General features: G+C 37.2%; 2 protein-coding genes across 5 annotated transcripts in view; both read right to left on the reverse strand.

Annotated features, from left to right (window-relative positions):
* The window catches only part of LOC105253456, a 37,735-nt gene extending 24,251 nt beyond the window's left edge, over positions 1 to 13,484 (reverse strand). For 2 of the 3 annotated variants that reach the window (XM_025411186.1, XM_025411184.1), the window contains exons 1-2: positions 13,151 to 13,483; positions 3,438 to 3,833 (exon numbers count right to left, since the gene is read on the reverse strand). In XM_025411186.1, the coding sequence (XP_025266971.1) occupies positions 3,438 to 3,627 (190 nt within the window). In that variant the 5' untranslated portion in view covers positions 3,628 to 3,833; positions 13,151 to 13,483. Of the gene's footprint in view, positions 1 to 3,437; positions 3,834 to 13,150 lie in introns of all 3 variants that reach the window. The other variant, XM_025411185.1, reaches the window with a different exon arrangement.
* A 6,615-nt stretch (positions 13,485 to 20,099) lies between these two features.
* LOC105255515 (protein prickle) overlaps positions 20,100 to 21,842 on the reverse strand; it is a 66,964-nt gene continuing 65,221 nt past the window's right edge. Inside the window, exons 6-7 of one of the 2 annotated variants that reach the window (XM_011264828.3) lie at positions 21,097 to 21,524; positions 20,100 to 20,935 (exon numbers count right to left, since the gene is read on the reverse strand). In XM_011264828.3, the coding sequence (XP_011263130.3) occupies positions 20,682 to 20,935; positions 21,097 to 21,524 (682 nt within the window). In that variant the 3' untranslated portion in view covers positions 20,100 to 20,681. The remainder of the gene's footprint in view (positions 20,936 to 21,096; positions 21,525 to 21,842) is intronic. The other variant, XM_025411216.1, reaches the window with a different exon arrangement.

Here is a 21,842-nt window from a genome sequence, read left to right on the forward strand (position 1 = left end):
CGAATCGTCGGAGCGGCTCGATTAAATTACGATCGCGGAAAGAAAAATTTGTAGCCGTGCATCAGCCGGTACGCGTTAACGCAATCGTAAAGGCAGTCGAGTCAAACTTTGCCTTATATGTTCTATCTTCGATATAAAAATTGGAATTAAAATTTGAAAGAGACGACGAAAAGCTGCGAATTTCGAGAAATAACGTATATAATTGAATCTTCATCGGAGAAGCTGGAAAAGAGACAAATCACGCATCGTAATCTTTCGATTCATCAATTACGGTAAAGTCGATTAAATGTCACTCAACAACCGCACGTGCAATTTTCCACGACCAGTTATACCAGTTGACTTTTTCGCAATTTTATGCGACACGTGAGAAAATGCTACGATCGCGAGAAGCAGCGCGATACAAATTAATCGCCGCGCCGAAGATGGCGAGGAGCAAATGAGGGCGGAAAGGAGCCCGAGCGAGGAGAAGACTCGTCATCTCCCTTTGTTAAAAACGGATAATTCGCGTTACTTGACGGCATAATGATACAGGTCTTTCTTTCTTTCCCCGTCGCTTATGTAACAAACCAGCGCGGTGCCATCTACGGTGTGGTCTTAATTACGCTTTCGCAAGGGAAAATGACGGGGAGCAAGAATCTCCGACGACATCGGACAAGGTGGGTAATTGTAACAATGTTCTTGTATCTCGCGCGATGCAACAATGCGAAAACGCTCAACGTGCAGTCATAATCTCTTTATTCTCGACTTTTCCCTCTGGTAGCTTCTCCATTAAATCGATGGTAAAATATTGGAAAATAAAGATCAAAGACTGAGGAATAAATACCAAGTGATATTTCGAGATACACATTCAAGTATATTTTCTATTTATTCTTATTTATTCTTGCTGACTTCGAAGAGAAAACTTTCATTTTTTTTTATCAACTCGTCAGATTAAATATTCAATTAATTAATTAAGGATGTTTTGTACCTATTTTCAAAATATTGACAATTTAATGAAAATTGTACAGAATGTCCTTACATATGTTTAGAATCTTCGGTACAATTTTTAAATCGATTCACTAAAGCGTTCACAAGTTATAAGGATTTTAATTTGCACCGAATTAACATGTGTTCTTATGGGAAACGTACTACCACGTCGATTCAAATGACAAAAAACACATGGAAATAATATTCAGAATTTGTTTAAAATTTGCAAAAGTTTAGATACAGAGGAAATATTTGGTCAAATAATATTATACAAGTACTAACTGATTAAAAAGAATTAAATATAATTTAATGAAGTTAGCCATGTATCTGTCACAAGGCAAAATTCTCTGCCAAAAGTTAATCATTTCGATTAACAAAATTCGGAATATTTCAGTAAAAACGCAATAAATACTAAAAAATACATCTCTGCACTGTAGTTAAGATCAAATTGTAATATTCCACACAATTTCTCATATTTAAAATACACAAAAAGTGGATATTCGTCAATATTGATTTTCTGCTACTTTTTGCTGGGATTGTACAAAATATCCTTAATTATCGTAGTATTATTTCCGCTATATTAATATTTTACATTATTTATACTTTTACTTTATATTTTAAAACAAACTACTACAGAGATTTATCATACTTTTTAAAAAAATTTTTTTCTAGAAAAAATTTGTTTGGCTCTCTTGCATTCTTTCCCTTCTAGATACGATTCTAGGCTCTAGGCAGTCAGGGTACGCGTGTAGAACGTGGAAGATAATATCCGCGAATACCGAGAGGTTCGCGCTCCCTTCATGCAAGTCGGTGAAAGTCGCTTCGATTCGTACTAACTGTCTATCCCCACCTGGATAAAGGGAGACCAGAAAAATCGACTCCACGTTAATGTCGTTTTCCCATAGAATCTATGCTCCCTTTCCCTCTGCACATTGCTCTGCGGCTTCATCCCGCGATGTACATTTAATCCCTTCTCTCTTTTCATCGCTTCTCCAGAGACGCGGAGAATCTCTAACGAAAATGCTCCGCGCGTTTCCGGAGAACAATGCTCGAATAGTCAACTACCTCGCAATGGGCTTCCGAGGGGGAACGCGTGATTTCATCGCGTGCGTATTCCACCTGACATTCCATCAAAGGCTGAGGCATGTTTTTCAGAATCGCGATGGCGAAAGTACTCGAGGCTGCCGAGATTGCGATATTCGCAGTCGATTAAATTTAATTTTTTATTAATAAATTAATATCCTTTAACTCGCTTATATTTCTCGTAACGCAATGTTGGATTTTCTCGAACGTTAAAGTATCTCGACAATAAGCTAATAATATTTTCCCGATTTTTTAAAAAGGTATAATCAATACATATTTTTCCAGTTTATTATTATTAATTATTCATTGATATTTCCAATTTAATAATTACGACGGAAGGCTTCGATATAAAGATATTTCAACGCATCAATCACAATTGATAAAAACATTTTTAATTCCATTACACGCACACTTTTTGTGTATTAAACTAAAAATTAATATGAAATTTAATAACATTTATATCCCCAAAGTTTTTGTGTCTCAAAAATTTTACATACTAATTAAAAAAAGACTTTATTATCAAGTTAATTTCATGCTTTTGAAATTATAATGATTAGTATGATTTATTAATTAAAACAAAAAAATATCTCTTTCTAAATTTATATAAATATGTTTTATATTGTTAGATATGTTTTATATGTGTTAGATATATTAATTATTTTTGTAATTTTTTTGCTAGTTTTTTCCATTATAAAATCTAAAACTAAAAATCGGAATTTAATTTAATTTTTTTCGATTCACTTTTCTGGCCAAACTTGATAAGAAAACATATATTTTAACACACGCATTTAACGCGATAAACTCGATTTTCGATGTCAATATTGTAATAAAATTAGACGACATTTAATACTTACAAAATTTAACTTTGCGATTATATAATTGAAAAATTGAGACAATTGAAAAGATTAAATTTAAAATTCCGAGAAAGATTAAAGAAGTTGATTCCGTAATTTCTAAAGATTTTCTATTTTTATATATTCAAAAATATATTACTTATTCTATTCTATTCTATAAGAGATTCGATTGTCGGTTCGATCATGTAATCATGTCTGAAACCATAATACTTTTTCTCGCGCTTCAAACAACTTAATGATAACTTTCGTTAAATAATGATCCGTGAGACAACTCATATATTTCATTAGCAATTAAGCCTGAATACTCTAATAATATGCGAGCATCTTCATCCAATCGCTTCCTCGCAAGCTAATCTCCATATACATTTTTTCACCGTACAATCAAATATTGATACCTCTTCGCGGGGGGAATAAAAAATTGATTCTAAATTGAGCGTTGAGAAATTTCCAAGCGAGAAGTGAAAGGAAACGCGCGAGACATCATCGTACACGTGATGGGCTAATAATAATAGTAATCATCGTTAATATACTCACCACGCGGCATCCCGCACGGTGCCGGCGTCCTGGCGTTATCCAGGAAGTCTAGGTCGTACTGCCTGGCTGGCGGGAACGTCAGTGCCACGTGGGCTCGCGCGGTTTGCCAGAACGTCGCCATCAGCATCAGCAACAACGACGTCAGGCACGACGCGAACAGCGTCGAGTTCCCTTTCGTTCTCCGGGTCATCCTTATATCGAGGTGCTCTCGAGGAGGGAAAATAGTCTCTGTTTACGCGGCAAAAGGGAGGGGGTGAGAGAGGGATTCTTCACGACGTCACGACGATGCTTCCGCGTTCACCGGCGATATTTCCTCTCGCGCTCCTGAGATGAATCCTTCCGTCCGAGCCCGGCATGAGCGTCCAGTCGCTGATTGCTCGCTCCGGCGAGGCCGATCTGAAAGCCGAGCGATGAACTTTGTTATTTTACGATTATCCTCGATCTTTCGATCGCTCTGAACCAGAGATCGACGGCTATAGTACTTTCCTCTCACGATCTTGATCCGAATACATGAGAAGGGTTGGCAAAATTCTTTGAGTAAAATCCATGCTCCAGTAGTAAAAATTAGTCTTTCTAGAAAATCTTTTTGTCGATATTCGTTAATTGAGAGAGTGTCTTCTAATTTGAACTTTATCTAAAATTAAATTTGTAATAAAATCGACGTAGCAAATAAATTATTTTTTTATGAGAAATGTTGAAAGGTAAATCACATTGATAAGAGAATTTTTAATTCCATTACATACGCACATTTTTTGTGTATTAAACTAAAAATTAATATAAAATTAATATGAAATTAATATGAAATTTAATAACATTTATATCCCCAAAGTTTTTGTGTCTCAAAAATTAATATGAAATTAATATGAAATTAATATGAAATTTAATAACATTTATATCTCCAAAGTTTTTGTGTCTCAAAAATTTTACATATTAATTAAAAAAGACTTTATTATCAAGTTAATTTCATGCTTTTGAAATTATAATTAATATGATTTATTAATTAAAACAAAAAATATCTCTTTCTAAAGTAATATATGTTTTATATTTTGTTAGATATATTAATTATTTTTGTAATTTTTTTGCTATTTTTTTCCATTGTCCAAGTCCAAAACTAAAAGTCGGAATTTAACTTAATTTTTTTCGACTCACTTTTCTGGACAAACTTGATAAGAAAATATATATTTTAACACGCATTTAGCGATAAACTCGATTTTCCAAGCCAATATTGTAATAAAATTGGACATTTAATACTTACAAGATAACTTTGCGATTATAATTGAAAAATTGAGACAATTAAAAAAATTAAATTTAAAATTCCGAGAAAGATTAAAAAGTTGATTCCGTAATTTCTAAAGATTTTCTATTTTTATATATTCAAATATATATTATTTATTCTATTTTATTCTATAAGGGTTTCGAGTATGTTGGTTCGATCATGTAATCATGTCTTAAAAGTAAAAGAAGGTAAACACAGTAAAAGTTTCACTCGTCAAGAAGTGATAAAAAGTGAGAATCTTTGCATGAGTTTGCCAAAATCGTAATTCTCGAGCAACTTTTTTCGGCACGCGAAATTAATTTAAATAAAAAGATTTACGTGAGATATGTGAAAGGTGAAAAGTGAAGACGTTCACTGTGTGAATCGCATGATCGACCGCTTGCCTGTTAATTCATTCGCTCACGAAGATACGTGGGAAATTGCTTGTGCGAAGAAAGATTTTTCACGTATACACGAAGAATCGGCTCGCATTTCATATATTCAATTATGGGAAATTGATGTGCATAAGTGGCTTTATAAATAGAAAAAAATTTTCATCATTTTCTTTACAAACATCAGATGAAAAATTAGTTAAAAATTAAAAATTAAAAATTACTTAAAAAATTAATTAAAATTTAGATATTTAAAAGCTTGAATTTTTCAACGTGTAAAATTTAAAACGACCTTTTAAAACTTCAAACTGACTCGAATAGAAGAATAATTGAATATACAAAGCAAAACTCTGTTTTGTAAGAAAAGACGTTCATTGTCAGCAATAATGAAACATAAGAGTGAGATTTAATAATGATGATGCGTGTCTGTATTTTACCGGAAACATCTAATGAAACACGAGGTACACCTACGTAAATACATTCGCGAACAAGCCGCCGGTAGCTTTCGCCATGTTTCGTTTTTCTTTGCACAACTCTCATGCCCGTTAATCAGCGATGATGTACATCGGTATGCCAGGCGCGAGAACGTAATAATTGCAAAATAAACACGTAACGAGTATATCAGAAGAAGAGTCTGACGTGTGCTCGACGCGGAGGAGGAGACAGATGAGGAAGGTGGAGGTGGCGTTAGAGAGAAAAGGAGAAGCAGCAAGCAGCAGCAATGTACTTTTCCTCGTGCGAGTCGGGTTCTTGCGGATCGCATAATTCGAAGGATACTTGCATCTCGTATTCGCGACCTCCTTGCCACCTCCGTGATTTCCCTTGGCGGGGCAGAAGGACGCGCGGAAAAGGAATGATTGTCGGGATGAGCGGAGAGACAGAAGGAGGCTGTGTATAATTTGCGTTCACCCGCGCGCGCGGAAAGAGAGAGAGAGAGAGAGAGAGAGATGCGTGGAACAATAAAATTATTCAATATTACAGTCATCTCCGCGAGTCGTTCGCCACAAAAGCCCTTTGTAAAAACGACCCGGCCTACATCGCGTCATCTCCAAACCAGGACGGGACGATTGACACGCGTAACTGATTACATCCTATCCGAATCTCTTTTTGGTAGTGTAAATTCTTTGATTATAGAGCACGGTTGAATTCTTGTTAAGTCATTTTCGAATCTTCTTATTATGAAGCTGCTTGTCGAGTTCTAGAGACGTTAGGCTACGATCTGTTATTCTCACGCATTTCTTTTTGGGGAGAAAATTAATTTGTTGAATATTGTTTGGCATCAGTGAATAAATATTTAAATATTAATTATTAAATATTTAATATTAATATATAATATTTAATATTAAAAATATTTATTAAATATATTTATTAAATATATTATATAATATTATAATATTTAATATTAAATATTAAAAATATTTAAATTATAATTCTTATTATATTGTATATAATTAAAAGTAGAAAGCGCAAGATTAACGCGATGTCCAATAGTAAAAGATATGAACGTATAAACTTTCTCGCTCTTAAAATATAAATAATCGAGAATTTGGAGATATTTAATTTCTTTTCGTAAGAGTTGTAAAACACGCGAAAATGTGCGTAAATTAATTTCTACCTCTATTTAACATTCGGAATTTATTCACTCGCGCTACTATTTATTCCCCGTCGAGGTAATCAAAAGTTTACATTCCTGATTAGCGGAGATCCGATTTCGCAACGCGAATTCCTGTCGGTGTTGGTTTGTTTCTTGCGGGTATATAAAGCGTATGCATACTTTCCATGGCGCGCTAATGAGTCATCCAAGCCGAGATAACTCGATGTACGTGCGTACGTCCGGATCGGTGGCGAACAATAGGCACGTTGCAGTCTGTAATTATCTCGTCGTTAATTCCGCGCCATTCCTCTTTGCTCCGATGCAACGCGAGATTCCACGAGAGGCGATCGCTCGCGGGAACCAAGCAACCAGCCCGAAAAGAACACTCGACGATACGCAAATAACAGCGAGTGCGACAGCTTTTCTTTATTTGCTCGGCATCGATCGACTTTGCTGAATAAACGAAGGAGTATCTCGATCACATTCGAGCGTTGCATCGCAAGGAGAAGGCAACTTTCGCGCGAACGGTGTCTTTGCATATCAAAGAGACCGATAAACGCGACGCGTTCGTGAGTGAACTCTTTCTTGTCGAGAGCTTGTCACGCGAACGGAATCAAACGGCGTGAAAATATCGCGGATTGAAACCACCTGCGCGTTGCAGGCTTCGTTGGAACAGATGACACATCGGCGCCGATGGCGATCAACGGTCCCATTCAGGCATCGGATTTCCACGTGGGAAGCATAAACGCGAGAGGAATATACAAGGTGTCAGCGCAATCTCTTCCCAAAAAAAAAAAAATTCTTGTAGTGCTTACCTCCAGAGCTTTTCAAAACACTATCAAGTATATTATAATAAAGTATTTTTAAATTTTATAATAAAGTATACTATAATAAATTATTTTTAAATTTTATAATAAAGTATATTATAATATTTTTAAATTTTATAATAAAGTATACTATACTATAATATTATATTACTATATTATATAACTATAATAAAATATTATATAAACACTATAATAAAATAATTTCATCGAGTACTTTTCGAGTTATGAGGCTTGAAATAATTTTTTAATTTTACATAAACCATAAAATATGTCTAGTAAAATATTCATTTTTTGATTATCTTACCTTAATACTTTTATGTACAAAATAATGAGAGGAATTAATTGGTGTAAAGAAAATACATAATTATTTCGAAGAAAAAATATGTAATTTCCAATTAACAATTACATAAATTATTGTAAAAATTCAGAAATTATTTCAAGCCTCATAACTCGAAAATTACTCGATGAAAAAATATTTTATTATAGTGTTTTGAAAATCTCTCGAGGTAAGCTACAAGAGCTTTTTTTTGGAAAGGGATTGCCCTATATATGCTAAATATATACGCACAAAGAGCGGAGCTTTGTTTCCCAAACGGCGAGGTGATATATCGCGAGAAGCTAATTAATGTGGAAAAAAAGAGGATTGTTTGCGTAAAGAGTAATTAAGGAATTCACATCGTTAACCCTTAATTGAAATTTTATCAAGACAGATAAGGAGGCAAAGTGTATCATACGTCTGTAACTGACAGAAGAGATTAAAAAATTCTCATTAAATTCTCATTAAAAAGTATCTCATCAACAGAAAAAATATCAACATGTAGGAAGAAATTTGGCGAATTTCTCACGTGAATAAGCTCTAGATTTTTGTGTTTTATATCGAAATCCGGCAGAGAATTTCGAAAATTTCAAACATGTCAAAGCAAAGATTCGAGACCGAGAGGTTTGAGGATGCTTGGCATAGACAGAATAGTTTCATGCCGCTCGAAGCAAACAAGAATTCCAGTTTCGATAAAGTTCCTTCCCTCCGATGACCTTGCTCGAGACGGCGAGAAATATAAATACGTAAAAATAGCAGGTATTAGCGGGAATCGTTCAGCACACGGAACTGAAACACACGCGAGAGAACCCAAAGTTATTACCGATTTCGCGTCGGGAAATGAACGATCATCTGGCAGGAGCTGTCAACGCGCTCCTGGCGATATTGATGCGCGCGATAAATAATTGATGAATCGCTTTGATGAAGATAAACCGCAAGCGGTCCTGGTGGAAGAAGAAGCAAGATAAACATAAGAGATTGTTATCTCTCCTCGTTGCTCTTATGTAGCTCGTCCTTTATTAATGCGAGTCATCATTTATTGTCGGTATGAATGTATAGATGTATCGATACGCGGGGAATTTATTATTTTAGAATTGTGATAAAATTAAGCGACGAAAGAGGATAATTGCCTCGATATTTAATTTATATTAAAAAAAAAACACTATACAAGTGGAAAAGTTTTAGAACATCCTGTTTGAAAATTATTTCAAATATGGTGACTGACGTGCATAAACATTTCAGAAATTCGTGTGCTTTAGTCGTGTACACGAATTCGATTAGTCACCAAAAATTCTTGATCTCTCACACAACCGAAGAGATATATATGTTAGAAAGGATGAGCAATTTTAACAAATGCGTCAAGGACTACATTTAAACACATCTCGTCATGGAATATCCGTTCGTTTTTCACGTAGCAATCTTTAGTATCCCGATACTGTCAATCTTCAAAAGACTGTTGATGATTGATCGATTAAGAAAGACCATAAAATAAATTATTATTATTATTATTATTATTATTTTATATAAATATATAAATATATATATATATATATTTATATATATATATATATACAGGATGTTTGGTTAAAATGTATACACAAATTTGTTAAATAATAGAGTTATAAAAAATATTTCAAATAAAAGTTATTTTGTTTAAAAATACATATATAATTAAACGAAAATTTAATTTTTTTAAAATATTGACAGTTTTACTTTTTTTGACATTTTATGGCAAATTTGGTAAAATCAAATTTTCAATAGTTGTTCACAAGATATAGTCATTTTTTGTTATTTTGAATGATAATGGAGAACGAGATAACTCTATTATTATTGAAACAATTATTGAAACAGTTTTCATTATCTTTATTATTTAAACAAATTCTAATATTTAAAAAAAATACCTGAGTGTGTACACTTAACCAAATAATATACTGTGTATACAGGATGTCAGGGCATTTAATAATTTCTTAATTTTTACATAAATCATAAAATATCTAATAAAATATTCATTTTTCGATTATCTTACCTTAATACTTTTCTGTACAAAATAATGAGAGGAATCAATTGGAAAAAAATATGTAATTGTTAATTGCAAATTACATATTTTTTCTTCGAAACAATTATGTGTTTCCTTTACACCAATTGATTCCTCTCATTATTTTGTACAGAAAAGTATTAAGGTAAGATAATCAAAAAATGAATATTTTATTAGATATTTTATGATATTTTAGATATTTTATGGTTTATGTAAAATTAAGAGATTATTTCAAGCCTTATAACTCGAAAAGTACTCAATGAAAAAATATTTTATTAGTGTTTTGAGTGTTTTATAGTGTTTTGAAAAGCTCTCGAGGTAAGTTACAAGAGCTTTTTTGGGGAGAAAGATTGCCCTGACACTCTGTATGCATAAGGCCCGGTTGCATCAACGTTATTTTAGCTTTAAGCGAAACATAAATATATGTCTATCTTTATTTTTCTTTCTAAATAAATAAAGACCGACATATATTTAAGTTTCGTTTAAAACTAAAATAATGTTGGTGCAACTGGGCCTAAAATATAAAACAAGTAAAATTGAAACAAAGACTCGTCTAGGCGCGAGGGCCTGAAGGAGCAGCTCCGACCCGCCACTGCTCGCCTTTTAAACGCGGGAAGGAGCAGCCGATCGTTCTCATTGATACGTCACAGGCCGCGTGCACAGGCGAGCGGCATAAACGAGAGAGCGGCGACGAGAGGAGAGGTTGCAGGGCGAGAAGAAAAGGTAGTGGAGATTAAGACCGCAGCGCGTACGTGGAACGGTTCTCCTTCGTTACGTCCTGGCAAGCTGGAAAGCTACCTGGCATTCCGGCGAATGCCGTTGATCCCTTCCCCCTCTTTCCCCCCCCCTCTCTCTCTCTTTCTCTCTCTCGACGAAGGGCGAAAGGATGCGACCGACGCGGAAGTCGGCGCGACGCCGGAAGCGGCAGGTGCGCGCGTCCTTCGTTCTAATCGCACCTCGGATTCGAGGGCCCCGACATTGTGTTCGAATGCGACGCAAAACTGATTCGCGCGTCCCTGAGACTATTTTTTCCCTGAATTCTCTAACGACTCGCTGTTTCCCCGGGAGCATAGCTTAATTGCTCGTGTAATTGCGAATGTTGTCTAACGTTAATGAATTCACGCTAAGATATCAGATGATGCTTAATGAAAGTTGGGAATTTTACGTGGAATTTCAAAGTTGCGTTTAATTGCGGGAATATGCGGTATATCTCATAATTATTGTATGAAAATCACTTATTTATTTACATTATAACGAGCATCTTTATCTTCTCGGTCACCGACGTGAAAAGCGAAATAAATTATCGAAACGTTTAATCTTTTAACAAATTAATAAATTGATGAAGAATTTCATCTTTTTTTAACAGCTAGTAGATGATAGGAAATATTAATTTATTATTCGATCAAAACATAACTGGAAAAAGAAAATGCATATTCTTCATCTACTCACACGCCCCCTCACCGATGCAATTATCTCTACGCAAAGAGTACTATCGAGGAGCATGATCGATCTCAAAAAAAGTCGATTCGAGCAGACTTTGCGACTCGATTATTCGTCGACATTCCTCGAAAACGGCCTTGGCCGTTTCTGTCGATCGCGCTCGTTTGCACTTCGCGTCTCTCGTACCTGGACCAACGCGGTCGCGATGTTATCTCGCGAACGCGAGAGGAGGAGGAGGAGGGGGAGGGGGGAGGAGGAGAAGGAGATACGCGGCGCGACGAGAAAGGAGGCAAGGGGGCAGGCGGAGGAAGGGGGAAGAAGACGTTTATGGAGAACATATCGCCGCTGCTGGGGATGTATTATGGAGAGCGAGCCTGGCATTCCGAGCGAGCGACGTCGAACTCATTAACATCCCGTTCTCGTTGCGGCCGCGTTGTCGGCGCTCGCCGTTCCGTTTTCCCTCGAAATAAACAAACCTGATGTTACGACACGGAGCTGAATAAGAGAGAACGGTATAATACCGTGGGCCCTGCTCTCGTGACGCTCGGTCACCAGAAGAGTCCTCCGACGAGTTTCGTTCCGCGATAAAGACTGAAATTGATCGGCGACCGATCCCCTATTATTTCGTCATTAGCCCCTCGGTATATTTAATAAATTAACCGTAATCGCGATCCTTCACTCCTTTCCACGCGATTGACATTTAGATCGATCTCCTCCTCGATTTAACACGATTTAATTAATGCGCAATTATTTGTCAACAAACGAAAGATGTATATTTCATAAATTTATCAATCATTTCTGCTTATTAGCTGCAAATTTAAGACACGATGGTACAGTATTATTTGATAATTGAGAAAAAAATGATGGGATATTTTAATTTTATATAAATAAAATTAAATTAATAAAATTAATAAATTGAGGTCTGATTTTAGTACGCAAAAAAAATAAGTGTCAAATCAAAACTTATATACTTAAACTGACGCGTTCATTGTTTCGTATATACGCAACAATTTATAATCTTCTTAGAAGAATTTAATAATTTTAAATTCCAACAATATTACAGTCTTATTTTAATATTGTAATTGTCACCTCAAGAATGTATAATTATTTAATTCTACTTTCAGAAAATTATAATCTTTGATTTAAAAATGTTATTTTCCTTCTAACATTATTTCTTTTCCATTCGAGAAAATTAAATCTTCAATCATAAGATTATATTTTTCTCGATTGAACTATATAAAATGACTTCGTTCAAGTGAAACAATTATATTTTTCTTTAATTAACGCAATATAATCTCATTTCAAGATTTCATGTCAAAACTAAATATATTTTCGAAACAATAATGTCTTTTTCTTCCGTGCATCTTTGTGCGAGTTTAATGCAAGCTTCTATGCAATATTTACAGAATACACGACCTCTATTACTCAACTTTGATATTCCACCAATTTTATATTCGAGGCATGATTTAGAAGCGAGGGGGACGTCAAGGCGCGTCACTTTCTCGCGTTCTGTTTATTCTGAAATCGAAAGGCGAGACGCGATGAGCGCTTCGCGCCAAAGAGCGCTAGAAGTGATACTCGACTCTTATGGTTTACACTTGCGTCATGTTTGACGGCAGCCAACATCAACATATTTCTCATGGAGAACGTAACCAGCGGCGGATGCCGTCGACCTCGCGGCAAGTCGATGCTATCGCTCGCGCTACGCCTGTTCATTCAACATCGTCCCGAGGAATTATTCACGACTCCGCTCCGGAGGAGCGTGGAGAACTTCACTTGCGTGAAGAAAAAAAGAAAGAGGAGAAATCTCGCACACGCGCGAGATTCAGAGAGGCAAACTTAAATTCAAATTACCGTGGTCCTTCACGCTTCTTCCGCGGGGGATCCTGCCCGAGACGTCGACATCATCGTCGGGAACAAACGCCTCGCGAATGTCACGAGGAGCGGGCCTCGGCCGCGAAGAAGGGCCCCAAGACACTCGGACGGCTTCCTCAGCGCGCGGCCATCTTGTCGGCCTCGGTTTTTTTTTCGACCGGACGTTCGCGTTACGCGATCGCAGAGGAAAGAGAAACCAGTCGGGTCACACGGGATGCAGCGGCAACAACAGGTAGCGGAGATGATAACGCGACGGACCCACCAGCGCGGAATCGCGTAAGTCGACTGACGGATCGGTCTCCACTACTCGCCAGCAAGCGAAAACTCACTTTACGCTCGCCTCCTCCCACCATCTCCCTCGTCGAGGACTCGCTCGCCCGCTTTCTTACCTGACCGCCTGCCTGCCTGCTTCTCGCTCCCTCCCCCCCCCTCCCCGCGTCGCTCGAATACCTGCCTTCCTCGCGAGCGAGAGCGAGTAAGCTTGAAAACTCTTGGATGAATTGTACGCGGAGAAGACGCGCGCTCTCCTCTTGGACCTCTATTCTACGTGTCACGTGGTAAATTCGACGTCCATGGGAGACAGTCTTCTGTCCACACAGAAAAAAAGGATATTCTTATATTTATATTTTGAAAATATATTTAGTTTTAACATGGAAATCTTGAAACGAGATTATATCGCGTTCGTTTAAGAAAAATATAATTGCTTGAATAATTGCTTACTTGAATGAAGCCATTTTACATAGTTCAATCGAGAAAAATATTCTCATGATTTAAAATTTATTTTTCTTAAATGGAAAAGAAACAATGTTGGATAGAAAATAACATTTTTAAATCAAAGATTATAATTTTCTTAAAAGAGAATTAAATAATTATATTCTTGAGGTGACAACTACAATATTAAAATAAGACGATAATATTGTTGAAATTTTAAATTATTAAATTCTTCTAAGAAGATTAGAAATTGTTGCGTATATACGAAACAATGAGCGCGTTAGTTTAAGTATATGTATAAGTTTTGATTTGACACTTCTTTTTTTTCTGTGCAGGATCCCTACAGCTGTAGGCAAATCGCATTTCCTTCCTCGCATTCGCAATAATCATGATGATCATGATGCGTCGCTTTCGCATGATTTTCGTGTGATTGGAGGGAAATTTTAGGCACACAATCTACTCGCGGTTAAGTCAGGATTTCTAAAATGTGAAAAGCACACGAGATCACAATATTAAGCTGATATCCTGTACGTTGGCTTACGTGAAGTATGAATTAAAATAAATAATCGAAAATAAATAATCTTACGACACATATGTGACTAGCCACACCGGAGGAATTTTGATTGCGTGATACCGTAAAGCCGGTATTTTATATTTGACGCTTACAAGAGAGAGAGAGAGAGATAATTGACGAGATACACAAGAGTTGCAATCGATGTGACAACATCGCGACAGTTGATGTCAATGTATCTTGGAAATATTCTAGGCTCTAATGAATCATAAATATGCGTTATTTATATTATATGCGGTTTTCGTAACGCGAGATAGTATCGTAATAAATATCGTATCATATGCAAAGTGCATAAATCCCCTTCTCGCGGTGGACGAAAATCTTATTTCACGAGAAAATCGGAAAATTCACACGTCGCATTCGCAAATTACGCTCAATTTTTTTGTTCGCGATACCAAAGTGTGGAAACTGTACCGTGTGCCATTTCCGTAAGGTTGAATTACCTTGAAACGCACGGCGAGCGTTGCGTAAATAAAAATCGCGTTACATAATCCTCGCGAGAGTCGCATCTCAGATGCAAGCGTTCTCGCGTTACGTCGATTAGAATGGAGTCGTATTCATGCTCCGGGAGTCCTCGCGGGTCGACAATTTTCCACGAATCCAATTGCAATCGTGAGCGCGAATTTGACGAGTTTGACAATCAGCTGATGGGATACGTTTCGCGAGATTTTCCCTCAGGTTCTATTTCCCTCGTGTCTTGTCCCCCAGGTTTCATCTCGGACAGCGTGTTTGTTTTTCTCGGACGTTAAAAATCGTCCGGAAGAAAAAAAGAAAATCTCTCGATCACCCTTCTCCCTCCCGAAAGTGTCCCCGTTCCTCTCGCGCGCCTCGGGCACGGCGTTTCTCCTTTGGATAGGTAAATTTTTCGAGCGTAGCTTTCCATTCAGCTGTTGCGCAGTAGTCGTCGTTTGCGTTGGTATGCGCTCGAGAAGGCGGCTCGAGCCGCGCGCGCTTTTTGCGCGAGCCTCGCGCGCGATCGGAATGCAAAACAAGTATTATCGCGACGTCGAATCCGCGATGCCATCCTCGATCGGCGCGCGCCTCGCCTTGCTCGCGTTTTTTCAATTTTTAAATGGCGCAGAATTATCACGAAAGGGGGGTAGGGGGAGGAGAAGGGGGGAATCTCGATCGGCGCGTTATAGCGGACCGATCGTTTAGCGGTACTTCCAGTCCTAATATCGTTATCCGATTAGACGATCGAGGTAGGTATGCAGGCAGCAGGTGGCTGACGGTTCTTCCCCTCCTCCCACGTGTTCGCGTACGGTGTTTGTTTGTTCCTTACCGATGCGAGATCGGGAGATCGGAATAGAAAGCGGGCGAGAGGGACACGTGGTCATTTTTGCTCGCAGGTACCGATGATCGAGCTCGGCAACCCCACAGCCTTCGATCGTCTTTTGCGGCCTTCGTCGAGGAGAGATCAGAATCAAGTCAATGGAGGAGAGATGGATCATTGAGACGCCTCGTGAAGAAAAACACCTTCGACACGCAGAGGCTTTACTTTGAATAAAAACAAAAATAAAAACGATATATAAATCCTATTTTCTTCCTCAAGTACGTGTAATATGTATATGTTACGTAACTGTGAGATTAAGGATAGTTATTCAGCGAGACTTCTTCATCAAAATAATCAAAGGTTTTTTTTAGTACTCGTTACGAAACACGCGTTGCGTAGATGCTTTTATTCATTCAAGTGATTCCCAGCGTGATATAACATGAGATGAATATCATTAAAAAGCATCGGAGCAGGAAGATTATTAAATACTATGTATAAATAATAATTATGAAAAAAATAATTAGGAATGAAAATGTCAGAATTAATGAAGGTACTTTCAAAATGGCCATTTTTCATATTTCACAAGTGACGAAAAATCTCAAAAATATACTTTGATAATTATAAGTCCATTATAAATTAATCAAATTAAAAGGAACATAAGTCGTTTACATAAACATCTTTCGAAAAATACGAAACAAAAATTACATAATTTCAAAAGGCATATTCTTTTGCATAAAATCAAATAATGTCATGAATCATATTTTCGATCGACAAGAAATCTCATCAAGGAATTTAATTTCAAATCTTGTAAAATTCATCTTCCAGATATTTTTAGTTAAAATTCTAAAAAAGAGAATATTTTAAGGATGTTTTGTATCTATTTTGTTTTGTATCTATTTTGCATCTATTTTAATATTGAGAGAAAATTGTACAGAATGTCCTTATATGCTTAAAATCTTCAGTACAATTTTTAAATCGATTCACTAAAGCGTTCACAAGTTATAAGAATTTTAATTTGCAACCGAATTGTGTTCTTATAGGAAACTTATAACCACATCGATTCAAATGACAAAAACACATGGAAATAATATTCAGAATTTGTTTAAAATTTGCAAAAGTTTAAATACAGAGGAAATATTTGGTCAAATAATATTATACAAGTACTAACTGGCTAAAAAGATATTAAATATAATTCAATGAAGTTAGTCATGTATCTGTCGCAAGGCGAAATTCTCTGCCAAAAGTTAATCATTTCGATTCACAAAATTCGGAATATTTCAGTAAAAACGCAATAAATATTAAAAAATAGAAGTGATGGCAATCTTTCTTACGAATATAAGGAAAAAAAGATTAGACTAATTTTCCTTTATAGAAATCTTTTAGTGACCAGTGATTGAAAAGGCAATTATTCCACACAATTTTTCATATTCATATTATTTTTCATATTCAAAATATATCAAAAGTGAATATTCGTCATTGATTTTCAGCTACTTTTTGCTGGGATTGTACATACAAAACATCCTTAAAAAGATTTTTTTATCAACTTTATAAAACAAGTTTGTTATTATTGCATGCATTTCCTAGTGTTTCTCATTCATGCGAGAGAAACGCTTGAGATTTCCATGTTTTCCAGGGAGTAGACATGCTATTCATCGATGGGCGATGAAATACGATGTGGTGGCCGCGTGGTCGAAGAAGGAGAGAGAAGTTGCTCGCTCACGCCCGTGTCCTCCGAAGGCTCCCGCGGCTAAAGCGCGTACGAGAGGCTTTCTCCTGTGCGCGGCCCGGAATGCGGCCTCTCCCTCGGTCGGCCTCGAGAAGAAGTCACGGAGGCACGCCGTCCTTCCTATCCACCACCTCCTCCTCCCCTCCTCGCTTCCCTTAGTTACCTTCTAGTCCGGGTTCCCGATCGTGTCTCATTCGTTCGTTTGCCGATCATTCTGCGCCGCGGTCGTTACGTGTCATCGATCAATCGGCAAATACGCCAGGTGAAATAGCGCGAATCCGATACGTACAGTATTGCCATCCATCAGACGTAACGAGTAGCCTATCATGTCGCGAAGGTGGTCGGGGATTATAATAGCGAATCTTTATATTTTTCGCACACACAGGATAGAATCTTTCCGATGTAAACAAAGATTTAATCCTCGTGTTGGAAAAATATAATTGAATATAAAAAGAGATACCATAATGTCTAGATATTATATAATTTTTAATTTTTCTCAATTTTTATATTTTTCCTCAATTTTAAATACATTTAACTTTATTTGCTTCATCTCCTCTTGGGTGAATCTGAGTTCAGATATCATCGTCGGAGGGCTGTAAAAGAATAATATCGCGTTGCAACTGTATTTATTCCATTTCCCTGATAAACCACAAAACTGTGATATCAAGATTAGAGGTAGCGATACAAAAAGAAAGAGGGGCAGAGAGAGGGGCGGAATTTTTTTCAAATGTGTAATTATATCGCGTAGCTACCGACTCGGAAATCACGTTTCGCACGCGATAATTGCGTAATCATGGCCCAGTTCGCGCGCACACGTAGAGCGATGCCAATTTTCGCGCAGTGCGAAAAGAAAGGCGTGTCCAATTATATCCCCGGTGGAGGTGCTCGGCGTCCGAGGCGGTTCTCCTCGTGATCTCGCGCCGTACTTCCTGTAGATATATTTCCATGTATCTCTGCGCCCATGAATAAGAAAAAGCTATATCCATCGTCGAACGGTAATTATTTTTATACAAATCATTTTCTTTTTTCGGTACGCGATCTAACTGTATGCGATCCGATTTGCACTCTAGTTCACTCGTCTTGCTGTATCGTGTATTTTTTTCTTAATTTTCTCCTCTTGTTGCATACCGTACTTATGTGAGGTTTATATAAAGTGATTAGCGGTCTTTATATAGCCTCCTTCATGCATTATACAATCTACTATGCTTTACAGGCCCGAGATTTTGAAATATCGCTCCACGTTTAACATATCGAAATTATGATATTGCGAGGAAAACTTGTATTTGTGATGATGAAAAATCTTTAAATTATGGTCGCCCATTCTGATCTCCTTATAATCCTTAATCAAGACACATAGCTACTTATTGAAACATATAAATTTTGATAGAATATCTTCTCCATCATCTCTACAATCTCAACTGTTTTGAAAATAGCCTCATTATAATACCGTTATCTTCATTTGTAAAGCGATGAATATTGAAATTAGTATTAAATAATTCAATATTTAAATATTTCTCGTTATCCAATTAACATAAATAGAAATAATTAGAGAAACGCCATTTTCAACGTCTTTTTTAGATAAGTTTGAAAATATTATATCAGTATGCAAGAAAAAATAAATTATAATAAATTATCCTAAGGAGAATTAGTAGATGAAAAGGATGAGCAATCTCCCCTATCTAGACAAGACACGCTCGTTATGTCTTAATCGAAGACACGAAGGCTTATCAGATTCTATCTCAAACGTTTCTGTCATTTAAACACGCGATGCAAACGCGTTCGGAACGTCGATTAAGCAATACATTTAACGGCTCCTAACGATGGTCTTTTGAAAGATTCAAGATCAAAGAATGAAAAATTCAAGAGGCTAATGGCTAATCCGACATGCTGTCAGATGCAATATCTTCCTCGGGAGTGTCTAATGTGCTCCCGTCAGGTGAGAGAAAGCACGAATCTCTCATCGAGAAGCCGTGAACTAGCGTCGTGACTGATTGTTTCTAAGAGGGGCTACTACTTTCGCTCTTTCCGCCACTCGGCCGTTAATTCTAATTTTCGCTCCTGTCGCTTTTACTCGGAGATTTTCATACCGCCGCGCGTCTAAAAATGAAAGCGGGCAATCAATTTGTTCGACTAGATCTGGTGGTGAACACGCTGGCATTCTTTGTGAATTCATTATGAAAAAAAGTAACAGACGCAGCAGCAGTTTTAGCATCGAAAATTTAGACATATAAATTGTTATATCGCGTTTCCGATATATTAGAAAGTATTCATCCTTCGTTAATTGAAATATTAAAGTGGACAATTATCTAATCCCGTGAAGCTAATGAAAGAAATAAAATCACAAAATTAATTAATTGCTAACGCATGATATCGCAAGAAAAATTACATTACGAAAAATTAATAATCGAAATATAAGCTATGCAAATGGCAAATATTTCACTGTGTACTTCATCCACTTTAAGATTTTCTTTAAAATGATCTTAGGAGAAACTGGAGATTTTCTTTAAAATGATCTTAAGGAGAAACTGAACGAATCAGCTACATCAAAAATTAATAAATCTAATACATTTTGAGATTCATGTGAATTTGACATTTAAAATGGGTAAATTCTGAATTTCGAAATGTATTATATTTATAAATTTTTGACGTGCTTGATTCGTCCAGATCTTCCTTAAATAAAAGTAATAATCGAAATGTTTATCGCACGAAAAATAACAAACCGTTGAACATAGCTTCGAGAGAATAATAGCGTATAATCAGGAGGTATACTCACGCTAAATAGCTCGGATCTTGCATGAAAATGATCGGTTGCGGGGAAAGATCACGGGCTATTACAGCCAATAAACTGCGCATGCCTTCGTCGTACTTTTGTTTCGCGGAGGGTAATGTCGATGACAGTGGAACAAGCAGGATTATTTTGTCGTCGTTATTATTATCAAATACATTAATGGGGTATTAAAAATAAAGGGACGGGCGCGTCCGCTGGAACGTGGCAGCGATCGTCCCGGAAGAGAGCTCGCAATATTTACATAAATTAAATGAGTATTGTTTTCACGTTGTCGCGCACGCGTGCTTCGCGCAGGAAGCACCACGCGTACTTGGCGTATGTCACAGAAGGATGTTGAAAAGTGCGTCCGGACTTTAGGAACTCTTCCTCTGGTATCGTTCCTCTTCTCCCCAAATGATCACGAGGCACGATTTTGAAACTCGTGAAGCATAGAAGGAGTCATCAAGACACGACGCATTTTTCGGTGTCCCTCTGAGCCTGATTCGACGACGATGAGGACGCGGGCGCGCGTTTCCGCGCGCACGCCACTGCGTCGTTCGGCACGTAAGAGATTCTGACGCCGCCGTAAGCTCGTCGAGGTGGCAGTGCGTAGGCCGCAGCCTCGTCCGAACTGCTGGACGAGCTGCATGTCGAGCAGCAGCTCTCGACATCGTCATCCTCGCCGTCTATCCTCGACCTAGATGTGCCAGCTGTACCTGCAAGCATATGTGTTAAATAAATACCGCGCTACTTTTTTCAGTTATAAATTTTTCAATAAAGATACATTCCTCTTTACAAACTTTTCTATAGAAAATAAATATATAATGAATATGTAATATATAATAAATATTTAATAAATAATAAATATTTCACATACCCCAGGTAGACGTGCTGGCGACTTCGTCGGGCTGCAGACTCCTCGATCGAGATACATTCGTTCTCGACAATGACATGGGCGGCGGCGAGGGCGACGACGACGAGTTTCGGTCGTTCATCGGCGAGAGAGGGACGCGCGACGTTGCGCCCTGATCGTTGACATCCAAATCCCCTTGGAATCGCACGCGTCGCGACGTCGGCGTCGGTGGATCCGTCTGGCTGGCTGCGATCCCGGGATTGACCGGAGACGTCGCTGATTCTTGCGCCAGTACGCCGGCGGACGCCGCGCCGCCGGTCGATGTCGACGCCGAAACCGACGCTCCCGACGACGGCCGCGGGGGTGGCGGCAATTCCGGCATGCTCGACGCGTGGGAAGGCGAGCAATTCTGGATACATCTGAGGGGTTCTCGATCCCGCGCTTGCATCAACCTGCAATAAAATTACGATCTTAAATATATCTTTTGAATAAAAATTAAAATCAGTTTAACGCATTTTATTGTATTATTTTTAAATTTTTAAACTAATTATAATTAATTTCTCCGATATATATATCCTGATATTTTTACGCATTGGATTTTTCGAGCAAATTTTATATATTATTCACATTTTATTTAAAAAAAAAATAATATATAAAATTAAATATATAATATATATATTTAATATATAATATATAAAAATAATATATAAAATTTACTCGAAAAATCCAATGTGTCATAAAAATTTGAATTTAGATTGCTGACTGCTCGT

This window comes from Camponotus floridanus, unplaced genomic scaffold (assembly GCF_003227725.1).
Source record: "Camponotus floridanus strain SB8 unplaced genomic scaffold, Cflo_v7.5 scaffold38, whole genome shotgun sequence".
Classification (NCBI taxonomy): domain Eukaryota; kingdom Metazoa; phylum Arthropoda; class Insecta; order Hymenoptera; family Formicidae; genus Camponotus; species Camponotus floridanus.